Genomic DNA, 12,314 nt, shown 5'->3' with positions numbered 1-12,314 from the left:
CTCAAATTTTATTAGGATTTGGTGGTCAAAGATCAAAGGTCACTGTGACCTTGACAAAACCGCAACGTGGTAATTCTAGTTTTATTTTGCATTAAAAATCAAATCATAAATGTTAAACATAAAGCAGTAAATCAGTGTTACATTAACATCGTCTCAGGTGATTCGGTAAGTGTCATATATTTTTGTTGTCTTACCAGACTGTTGTAGCTGTTTTATTATTTATCTTTACGCACTCAGTCATTTGATTTCCTCCATGTCACCCAGCCATAGCAAATAAACAGGACCTTTAACTTCACACACACACACACACACACACACACACACACACACACCGTCCTCACTTACCTGCTCACACACACAAACACACACTTTCATTCACATAATTACAGAGTGGTAATTACTGCAGCTCGGCTTTCAGCTTCAGCGTTGCCATTTTCCACCTGCACACATGCAGCTCTGAGTCCAGACCTGCTGTGTTTACGCCTCAGGCTCTCAGCCTTTTATTGCCCCCCAAAAAACACCAGCCACCCCCCCACTACCTCACCCAGTACCTCCCTCCCCCACTCCGTTTGTTTGCTGTTATTCCTCCGTTTCACGACATCAGTGGGTTCGGCCTGAAACAGCAGAGAAGTCTGTTCTCACTTGCTCAATTCTCAGTTACACGTTTAATCTGAAATAAACTTTGATCTGTAAGTTTAGTGATTAACGGTGGAAGAAGCACTCGGATTGTTTACTTTACTTAAAGTACAAATACCACAGTTTAAAAATATTCTGTTAAAGGTAAACATCCAAGTGTGAGAAGTGAAAGTACTCATCATGCCGAATGACTCCATTCAAAGTGTTTTATTATTTTGTTTTTATTACAGTGAAAGTATTTTCAGTGTTGTCATTCGTCAATTTGGAGCCAGTTATTTATATTTTGTATACTGCTGTGTAGATTAGTATTATTAAACTGTATCATAAAATGTAAAATAGAAATACCACCAAAGTTATTGGATAAATATAGTGAAGTAAAAAATGCAATATTTGAGTCGAAGTACAGAGAAGCAAAATATGGAAATATTCAACTATTAATTGAACTGTGCCAAAATTGTACTTAAATAGAGTTTATGGTTGTTACATTCCAGTAATGTCATTAACTTAACTGACAATTTAGGGACGTAGCTAACCACAGATTATTTCCTTCAATAAAAGATTCATTGTTTGAGTCTATAAAATGTCAGAAAATACTAAAAATCTAAATTAAATTTAAGTTTATTCATTAATTTATTTATTGGTGTTGACTTTGTTCTCATAGATTTACGAATTATTCTCGTAGATCCATGACTGAATTCTTGTAATATTATATCATAATTCTGTTTGTTTATTTATACTTTATAATTTATGACCTTATATTCATAGATCTATGACTTTTTTCTCATAGATTTACGACTTAATTCTTGTAGATTTATGACTTTATTATCGTAGATTTACTTTTTTTCTTGTAACATTATGACTTTATTCTTGTAGATTTACAACTTTATTCTTGTAATGTTATGTTTTTGTTCTCTTAGATTTACGACTTTATTCTCATAGATTTGTGGCTTAATTTTCGGAGATTTATGACTTTATTCTTGTAACATTTTGACTTTATTGTTATAATACAACTTAATTCTGGTAGATTTACGACTTTATTCTCGTTATTCACTTCTTTATTCTCGTAATTTACCACCTTATTCTTGTAGAATTATGACTTTAATCACGTAATTTATAACTGTATTTTCATACATCAAGGACTTCATTTTTGTAGATTTATAAATTAATTCTCAAAATCTAAGATTTATTTTCGTTAACATGGTCCTAATCCTCGTTCATAGACTAACCTCTGAAAGACAACCATGAATATTAGTGTGGTTGTACTCATATATAAATCTGTCTGTTTTCCTTTAGTCTCGTCTGACGAGTCAGACAGAGGCCATGGCTCTGCAGTCCATCAGAAGTATCCGAGGAAACAGTCGCTGTGCCGACTGTGAAGCTCAGAGTGAGTATCAAACCAGTCTCTACAGTCGCTCACTTATCATGGAGTCATCTGCTCCTCTGGGTGGAAACGTCACCCAAAATTAAATACATGATAGTCTGGTTATTTGGGACGTCTGTATTTGGGATGTTTTTGCAAAATATTTTGTCCTAGAGTCGCTAACATGCTAGTCAGCCAGGAGATGCTAATGCTAACTAAAGAGGGATAATATTGCTCCTGTTAGCTTGATTGCTAACAGGATAATACTTTTATCAAAAGCTGTATTAGTCTGATGTCCACATGTTGGACTCTGCATTCACCAATAAAAACTTCTGTAAAAGTTGGTTTGTCAAAGCTAACAAATGATGAAATAAATTATCTGAAGAAGTTGTTTTTCATATATATCAATATGTTCGCCTCCGTCCCACTGCTGATCCAGACCCGGACTGGGCGAGTCTGAACCTCGGGGCCCTGATCTGCATCGAGTGCTCGGGCATCCACAGGAACCTGGGGACGCACCTGTCCAGGGTCCGCTCTCTGGACCTGGACGAGTGGCCGCTGGAGCTCATCAAGGTCATGTCGGCCATTGGAAACGAGCTCGCCAACAGCGTGTGGGAGGCCAACGCACAGGGACGCCTCAAACCTGCACCGGATGCCAGCAGGTATGAAACGACAGACCAGTTATTGACGTTATTAGAAGGGAAAGCAGTCAATTCTCCACCTGTCCAGACCTCTCTGTCTGCTGGGTGATAGTGTGAGGAGGCGAGGCGGGTGTTTTTGTATCTGCAGGGTGACAGACTGAGAGTATTTGTCACATTTGTGACCATGGACTTCTAAATATTAATAATATGTGGACCGGGGAGCTGTTAGTTTGTTTTCAGCTCAGGTGTTTGACAGCTGCTGTAACACTGTACTGCTAACTGCTAACAGCTAACTGTTGACCATAAGCAAAAACATTGACACTTCAGAATAAAACCACCACCGTTTTTTCAGCTTTATTATAACATTATTGTTTATCAGCTGTATCGCTCTGACCTGCTTTAACCATCAAAAACATCTCACATTAATTTTCTCAGTATTGGACTGATTGATTGATGGACTCAATGGTTTCAGCTGGACTGAATAAACTGAATTTAATTCATAACAAATCATCAGATTTTATAATCTCTTTATATGTGTAAAAATCTGAACATGTACAGTAGCTGCAGCTGTCACATTCCTGCAGTGCAGTAGAAGTACCTCAGGTATGTAGTACTCTGTCAGTGCAGTGCACACAGCTGCAGATAGGGGGCAGCGCTCCACACAGCGGGACGTGTTGATATTGACAGAAGTGAAGTGTGTGTGTGTGTGTGTGTGTGTGTGTGTGTGTGTGTGTGTGTGTGTGTCTTGTAGACTACAGGGGATAGTAGTAACAAATGGGTGAACTTTAGCGTGACGTTGGTGTTGATCAGTGTGTACCTGTGTGTGTGTGTGTGTGTGTGTGTGTGTGTGTGTGTGTAATTATCGGCCGTTGCAGCTTTGGGAAGCCAGCAGCCATCATAACAAATTAGAGCTGACTGCCATCCGCATAAAGATCGACTTCCCCGTCCTCCTCCTGCACTCACCCCCCCCTACGCTCATTAGTCAACAGAAGCACCTTATAATTACTCCCCACATGAACCCCCCCCACCCCCCCCCAAACACACACACACACACACAGTGTATACAGATATGCTCATAAACACATTTTAACCCTACAAAACACAATGAAACACACATAACTGTTAATATTAGCAGCGGTGGAAGAATCACTCTGACCACTGACTTCAGTTAAAGTATCAGTACTGCACCATGGACAGCTCTGCATTATACTGAAGTAAAAACACTGAAAGTATCAGTACAAAATATACTTCAAGTAACGAGAGTAAAAATGCAGTCAAAAAACAACAACATATAAAACAAATACCACAAAATAAAACCTATAAAACAGTATGAAAACATACACAGTCAACACATACAACACAGTATGAATGCAATAAAATAGTAGAAAAACAGGACAAATACCCAGTACAACAGTAAAACAAAACACATAAAATACAAAAAAAATACATAAAACACGTACAAATACACTAAAATCATAGAAAAACAGTACAAATACCCCCATAAACCATGTTAAAGAGTGAAAAAAACATGTTAAACACAGTACAACTATAATAACAACACATAACACACAGCACAAGTACAAAAAACAGCTATGACACAGTACGACTACAAAAAATTCATACAACACAATATAAATACAAGAAAATAAAACACGTAAAATACAACACAAATACAAAAAAACATACACAATACAAGAAAAAAGTTAAACACAGTACAACTATATTGAAATTATTGAAAAACAGTACAAATACCGCCAAGAAATACGTAAAACATAGTACAAGTAGAAATACAACAAAATTGCATAAAACAAAGTACACCTATAATTATAAAAAAAACAGGTACAACACAAAAAAACAAACATGTAAAACAGTACAACTACAAACACATGTAAAACATTTATATTCTTTATTCATAATCTGGATCTGCAAAGTTACTGAAGCTTTGAAACCAATGTAGTGCAGTAAAAAGTAAAATATTTACGTCTAAAATGTCGTCAGAAAATGGAAATAGTCGTGTGGAGTGCGTCAGACTTGACTTTGTTAAACATGCGTTAGTGTTGTTGTCTTGTTGTAAATGTAACCCGCCAGGCCGGTGTCAATCCCAGACATCATCCCCGTCTTTCAGAGGCTGTAGGTGGCTGAATTTTAAAGCGACAGTGATCATACTTGTGTCCTATGAAACTAGAAGACCTGAGGAACCCAGCGCTACCATGTCACGTTAGCTTCTCAGCTTCCCTGATTTGAATGTTTAGAATCTCTGGTTGTGCCACTCAGGTTTTTAATCGACGCCTGAAATAAAAAATGGTCATAGAAATATTAAAATGGACAAAAACACATGAACAGGAAGTTGGAGGAGGTAAAGAAAGAAAAAGGAAAAGGAGCAACACAAAGGAAAAGAAGGTAGAGAAGGAGAGAAATGATGGAAGGAGGGATTTATGGAGGTGAAACGACAAACAGCGAGCCACTTAAGGAATGGACTGATAAATACTATCGACAGGGCACAGGGGGGAGGGTGGGGGGGGGGAGATGGAGCGGCGGTGGAGCGTGGCGGGTTAATTGAGATAATATTGACCTCCTTCTCTAATCTCTTCAGGGGAAACATGCTTCAGATTCATAAATAAATAGGAACATGAGCAACAATAAAAGCATTAGTGGTCTGACGGAGGAGGGCTAATGGCACGTCAATACTCACACATCGCTCACTATGTGTATCTGTGTGTGTATATGTGTGTGTACTTGTACTGCGTTTTACATGTTTCTCTTTACTCTGTGTGACTGCAGCCAACTCTTTACACCTATGTGTGAGTGAATGTCAGCGAAGAACAATCAGCCGACAACAGGAGAATACTGCATGGACTGGCAGCACTGCATGAATACAGACATGTAGTTTATGTACACAGTGTACACACGTACTGCTGGATTAGACTCTGATCTTAGTGATCATTGTAATACATAAAATAAATACTGCAGGTACAAAACAAGGCACAGTTAAAACCTGAAATATATTCTGTCTACTGGCGTCTAACAACTAAAGAAATCCTTAATTTTATTACAGACTTACTCTATAAAGTCAAAAAATATATATTCATTTCCTACTTTATTAACGTTCCTTGTACTTTACATTGTGGTAAGATACAGTACAAATACTAAGAAAAAAATATGTAAAACACAGTACAAATACAATAAAATTGTATTGAACACAGTGCAACTATAATAAAACCATGGAAACCGTACAAATACCAAAAGAACCTTTACAAAACTGTACAAATGCAAGACAGAAAACATGTAAGACACAATATGAATACAAAAAACAACATATATAACAGTTTTAATTTAAAAACATGTAAAACACAGAACGAAAAAGGAACAGTACAAATACAAAAAACACATAAAACATAGTACAAATACCAAAGAATCCAAAAATAAACAAACGTGAAATACAGTACAAATACAACAAAACGTAAAACACAGTATCAAAACCAAAAAACACATGAAGTCCAAAAACAACGCAATGCAAATATTAAAAAACATTTAAAATGTAGTGAACACCGTACAAATTCAAAAAATCCATATAAAAGCAGGTAATGTACAGTACAATTACCATTAAAAAGCAAACAAACACAATACAAATACAAAAAACTTTGTAAAACATAGTACAAATGCCAAAAAAACATGATAGTACAAATACTTAAACATAAAACACAGTACAACTACTGTAAAAATTGTAAAACGTAGTACAGATACCAAAAAGTCATGTAAAACAACGTACAACTACCAAAACAACCACATGTAAAACATACTATAAATAAAAAACATGATAAAAAGCACACAGGCCCAATACAAACATAACAATCTAAAACATTTTACAAATACAAAAAACCATGAAAACATTGTACAAATACAAATAAACCCCACATAAAGCAATACAAAAATTATATAAAATACAGTCCAAACACCAAACAAATCATGTGAAAAGGAGAAACAATTGCAAAAATAAAAAAGTAGAACAGAGTACAAAGACAAAATGAATGTAAAACAAAGTCCAGGACCAAAAGATCATTTAAAACACTGCGGGAATGCCAAAGAAAAAGCCATCGTACAAATACAGTAAAACACGAAACACATAGTAGAAGTACAAAAACCATGTGAAACACAGTAGAAAACGTAGCTGCAGTTTGTTGACTCCATTAACGAGCAGCACTGTGACAGAAGGAAACCAGATACAGTTTGATCTCACACTGTTTTTTTTTTTTTTTTTTGTTACACTTTGCATCACGATTTTGGTTCAATTTGTTTAAAACTTGAACAGAAAAATAACTTTCTGTTCCTTGATGTACACGTGTCCCTGCATCCGCCTCACACACACACACACACACACACACACACACACATACACACTGTGAGGGAGGGAGGCGTGGAGGTTTTATGACAGCTTTATGGAGTCCCAGTGATGGTCTATGAAATGATATGTAGACACCGTGTCACCGAGGTTACGTTCACTCAACACTCGCAGCTCCACCTTAAATCACAACCTGCGCGACGTCGACAAGCAGCAAAACATACGAGGCTTAAATATATGTAGATAAACAGTGAGTATTATTATCATGTGATGCACCTCAAGTACTGGACTGCTGTTGTTAAAACATTGTCAATAATCTAATGCATTTGTGGAATGTAACTAAGTACATTTACTCAAGTACTGTACTTAAGTACAGTTTATGAAATACTTTACGTGAGTGTTTTCATTTTATGCCACTTTAAGCTTCTACTGTACTACATTTACCTGACATTTATAGTTACTTTTGATTTAACTTAACATGAGACACGAGATGATGCAGTGCTATACCTGTGATGTACCCAGTAATACACAAAGTTTCTAAAACTGACACTTTAAATGCTCCTACATGTATTTGTCAGTGATTGAAAAAGAATACAGAAAAATTGGCAAGAACACAAAAACACAGTACACATACAAAAAAAACATATAAAACATAGCACAAATACAAAAAATAGTAAAACATAAAAATACCGAAAACACGTAAAACACAGTACAAATACAAGAAAACTACATAAAACACAGTATGAATACAAAAAACGTGAAATACAATATAAATACCAACCAAAACACGTAACACAGTACAAATACAACAAATGTAACACAGTACAATTACAAAAAACGTAACACAGTACAAATACAACAAATGTAACACAGTACAATTACAAAAAACGTAACACAGAACAAATACAAAAAACGTAACACAGTACAAATACAAAAAAAACGTAACACAGTGCAATGCAAAAAAAACCAAAACGTAAAATACAGTACAATTTTTTTTTTTAAAGTAAAACAGTACAAATATCAAAAACAGCGTAAAATACAGTACAAATAATAATAATTTAAAACTGACCACAAAAGCAACAAAATATGTAGAATACAGTACAAATACCAAAAACATGTAAAATTTTAGCTAAACACATTGGTGCATTGTAACTATGTACGTTAACTTATGCACTGGACTGAATCTTGAAATACTTGAGTGTTTCCATCCATGCTACTTTAAACTTCCACTCCACAACATGTCATCTACTGCACCACATTTATCTGACTACCTCTGATGTACCCAGCAGTACACACTAAAACTGACACATTAAATACTCTTACATGCGTTACGTGGCGATAAAAGCAGATAATAACAAAAATTCTACACAGTGAGGACTTTAACTTTTGATATTTGAAGTAAATTTTGCTGTAGTTGAGTATTTTTAGGCCGTACTGTTACGACTTTTCCTGAAGTGAAGGATCTGAGTACTTTTTTAACATCAGACGTGTTTTCCTAAACATTTTGTCCGTTCAAAGTTTCAACGCTTCATCTTAACAAAAACTGCAGTATCTTTATTAAACGTCAAATGTCACTTCTTTGCATTGAAATGCTTTTATTTTGAAGTACGCGCAGGAAGTGTTGACATAGTTTTGGCAGCAAATGAATGAAGGACACGGAACAAAATCACTGACAAAGCCAACAGCAGGTCAACGTCTCGATTCATGCCTCCTTGGTTTCTTCTTCTACTGTTAATCTTTAACAAACAAGGAACAAAACACGAACCACTTCCTGTTCTCAAGGAACGGGCCGTCGTGAATCAGCAACGGAGAAAGGAAAAATGGTAGTTTTATTCATCTCTAGATTGAGATTGTCTTTCAGAAAACGTCTGATAAAAGACACGACACATTTGTCAAAGTTCAGCAACAGGACACGCTTGTGGAGCCATACTCAGACGCAGAAATATTAAACGATCGTACAGGGAAAACAGTTTGTTTGTCACCTTTATATTCCCGAAATCAGACCCTTATCTGTAAGCTCCGAGCTGTGATTGAAAACCTACCTTAAAGAAGCAGCAGAAGAAGAGGAGCTGGAGGCTGAGGTATGGGGGGAAAGGCGGCTTTGTCCAGGCGGCAGGAGGGATGGGAGGGGGGAGGCGGGGGGGAGGCTGATGGATGGAAAAATGCCTTCCTCTCGTGGTCTCTCAAGTGAGTAATAGAGGCCGAAATTTCATTTTGCAAGTGGCTGATTTAATGATCCAAAGGGTAATTAATGGCCTGATTATCTTAATGTTAAATATGGCCAGCAGCAATTACGCTGACCTCCTGTCTGTCAAGGTCTGGCCCCCCACTCCGCCTCCCAATTAGGTCCTGTTTGGAGGTTCAGGGAGGCGGGGGGAGGGGGGTGGAGGGAAAAAAGGGATGGTTGGAGGATGGAGGGAAGGAAAACAGGAGAAGGTGTGAAGGAAGCAGGAAAAGGAGGAGGAACAGATGGAGGTGGATATTTCGGGACTGGAAAAGGGAAGGAAAGGAGACAGGAAGAGGATGGATGTGAGGAAAGGAAAGGAGGAGGAAAGGAAGGAGAAGGTGGTGCATCAGTATTAAACACCTCCATTTCTTCCTCTCCTCCACCCTCCTCCTCCCCTCCCCTGTCGACTTCCCGCTCGGACCGGAGGGAGGAATAATGTTCGGAGAGATCGCACCTCGCCTCCGCCTCGCCGCCCCCATCCAATGAGATATGTGACAGGGCCGAGCCCCGCCATCTCCAACTGTTGTCATCATCTCTTTATCTCCCCCCACCCTTTCCCTCTCGTTTCAAACCCCCGTTCATCTACCTCCTCATCCTCCTCCTCCTCCTCCTCCTCCCGGTGCGTCTGCCCTTAGCGACGGCCGGTCCAGGTCTCATTAATGTCAGTGGGTCTCAGGAGGGGATACTGTCGCCGCTAATTGTTTTAGGGCTGCAGCTCACGCCCGCTCAGCGCCATGATGCTTCATTATGAGGAGAGATACTTGTTGACACACGTCCCTCGCAGTGCTGAGGACAGGGGACAGCGAGCTAGGCTGCGGAACTGCGAGAGGAGGTTGCAGCGTGGAGGAGCTCCATGGCGCCACGGGGATCCTGTTAGAAGTATTTCTGATACAAACCACCAAAAGACTCATCCTCTAAACGTTCCCATTAACCCCTGGCCGCCCGCGGTCAGCCGTCATCACCTCAGCTGGCGCAGTCGCCCGGTGCCGCGCCCCAGCTGATGCCACCGCTGAAGGGGCTGCTAAGTTTGGGCGCGCTGCCCATCGTGGAGCGCCCACAGGGGCCTTGCTGGCTCGGCCAGCAGCGCTGCTGCAGCACCCTCGGTGCTGGGTACTTGGCGCTGCGGCTCATTGTTTTAATTATCTGTCGAGTGGCACATCAACACCAGCACCCAAGGCCTGCTTGGGCTCTGTTTGACGCAGCATGTTAGCAGGCCTGAGCGGACAGCAAGTGACAGCGCTGCTAATCCGTCCTCCTGGCCGCCGGACTGGGGAGGTGGTTGGCGGCTGTGTGCCTCCGTCCCCTGGGCCTCCTGTGTCCTCGCACTCCCGCCCTCCCCTCATGCCAGCCGCTGACCTTTGGCAGTCTGTCGTGGAGCATCTCTGCCTGTTTGTGTTTACATCTGTGCATCTTTGTTTTATTCTCTGCTGTCCGCTCCGTCCAACGCTGAGCTCAGCCAGAAACAGCCATAGAAAACCTGGAGAGGTGGTGATGGAAGAAAAGAAAACTATAGTGTCGGGTGTTTCCAACCAGTGGTTATTCACAGGCGTTGTTGGCGTTAAGATACAGTCAGAGGTACCTTTTTCCCCCTTAATTTGGTTGCTAAGGTCCTCTGCACAACGCTTTAATCAACTTTAAGCAGCCCAGTTCAGACCAAAGATTCGAGATGAAACCATTTCAGAATGTTGCAGAGAAAAGTGTCAGCGGTGTGAACTGGCCGGTCTGAGCTTGACTCAAGCCGGCTGATGGTGTCACCTGACACTCAGCTGGTCAAATGGCCGGCGGCTGGTTTTAAAGCACGTCACCTGTTTCAACAGCCAATCAGCTTGTAGTGAAGTCTGAAAAGCTGCAAATCAGATCAGAAGCACAGAGAGTTGTTGACTAGAGATGATGCGCCGTCTCATGGTGGTCACTTCCTGTCAACGTTACAGATCAGAAGCACAGAGAGTCGTTGACTAGAGATGATACGCCGTCTCATGGTGGTCACTTCCTGTCAACGTTACAGATCAGAAGCACAGAGAGTCGTTGACTAGAGATGATATGCCGTCTCGTGGTGGTCACTTCCTGTCAACGTTACAGATCAGAAGCACAGAGAGATGTGGTCGTGGTCACTTCCTGTGAACCAGCAGGTTTTTAGAAGGTTGCAAGTCGTTCCTGTTTTAGCTTGTCTCGTCGACAGACTTTGGTCTGAACTGGGCTTAAGGGAGAAGATTTAAGGATGTTTTGTGCAACTGATTGTATTTTAAGAAAACCTTTACTCAGAATAAAAATAAAATCTTCACCCCTGATGTCTAGTTTTGTCAAAGGTGAATAATCTGTAGAATCTGTCGATAAGAAATAAAGTCTGGCTGAGCTGATGATGTCAGAGTTATCCTGAATATAGTACTGTGTGTCTACAGTTATACAGATATTTAAGCTTCACATAAAGCAGCGTTTAGCATCGGACCACATCTCTCAGTCATCATGTAATTAAGATAGGTCTTGAGTTCACTGGAGGCTGTTCCCCTGAGGCTAATCAGCACCTAAATTGACATAATTCTTCGTCAACTTTTCTGGGAATAACTGCAACTTTTAAATCGACTCAACGTGATGTCAACAGGACGGATATGTTTGAGTGAAATGAGCCTCATCCCAAACAGAAACAGGCAAATGAGACTGATTATTAATGCAACATTTTCTTTTAACTCTAAAAGTGAAAGTTTCAGATCTGTGAAACGCCGTCAGTAGGAGGGTAAATCTGTCCGAGGTGATGACTGTAGCAGAGATGTTCGTGCTGGGGTCAGTGTGCAGCGTGAACAATAGGAGGAGGTAGAGATGTGTTGGCACCGGGGCACCACACCTTAATTAGACAGCAGAAAAATGAGCAGCTAAAGGATGAGCGTGCAGGGCTTCGTATCACCGCCACCGCCGCCGCCTCACCACCACACACTTAACAGCGGGCCCCACATGACGAATGCTCATCCAGTAATAATTCAGCAGCAGGTCTGTCGGCGCTGGGAGCCAGGAGAGGGGAAAGAATAAGGGCCCTTTATGGGAACAGATTAGTCTTGTTCCCCCCTCAGAAAAGGCCAGCGCTAACAGATTTAAAATTAGACCGGGGGCTTTTAATCT

At 40.2% G+C, this 12,314-nt stretch overlaps 1 protein-coding gene across 8 annotated transcripts in view; it reads left to right on the top strand.

Annotated features, from left to right (window-relative positions):
• The window catches only part of agap1 (ArfGAP with GTPase domain, ankyrin repeat and PH domain 1), a 228,738-nt gene that overhangs the window by 167,133 nt on the left and 49,291 nt on the right, over window positions 1–12,314 (top strand). For all 8 annotated transcript variants that reach the window (XM_078165886.1, XM_078165887.1, XM_078165885.1 and 5 more), the window contains 2 exons: window positions 1,930–2,020; window positions 2,436–2,658. In XM_078165886.1, coding sequence (XP_078022012.1) covers window positions 1,930–2,020; window positions 2,436–2,658 — 314 coding nt within the window. The remainder of the gene's footprint in view (window positions 1–1,929; window positions 2,021–2,435; window positions 2,659–12,314) is intronic.

Source organism: Epinephelus lanceolatus, chromosome 24, assembly GCF_041903045.1.
Source record: "Epinephelus lanceolatus isolate andai-2023 chromosome 24, ASM4190304v1, whole genome shotgun sequence".
Taxonomy (NCBI): Eukaryota; Metazoa; Chordata; class Actinopteri; order Perciformes; family Serranidae; genus Epinephelus; species Epinephelus lanceolatus.
The sequence above is the reverse complement of the archived record's forward strand: the minus strand, read 5'-3'. Positions and strand labels throughout refer to the sequence as shown.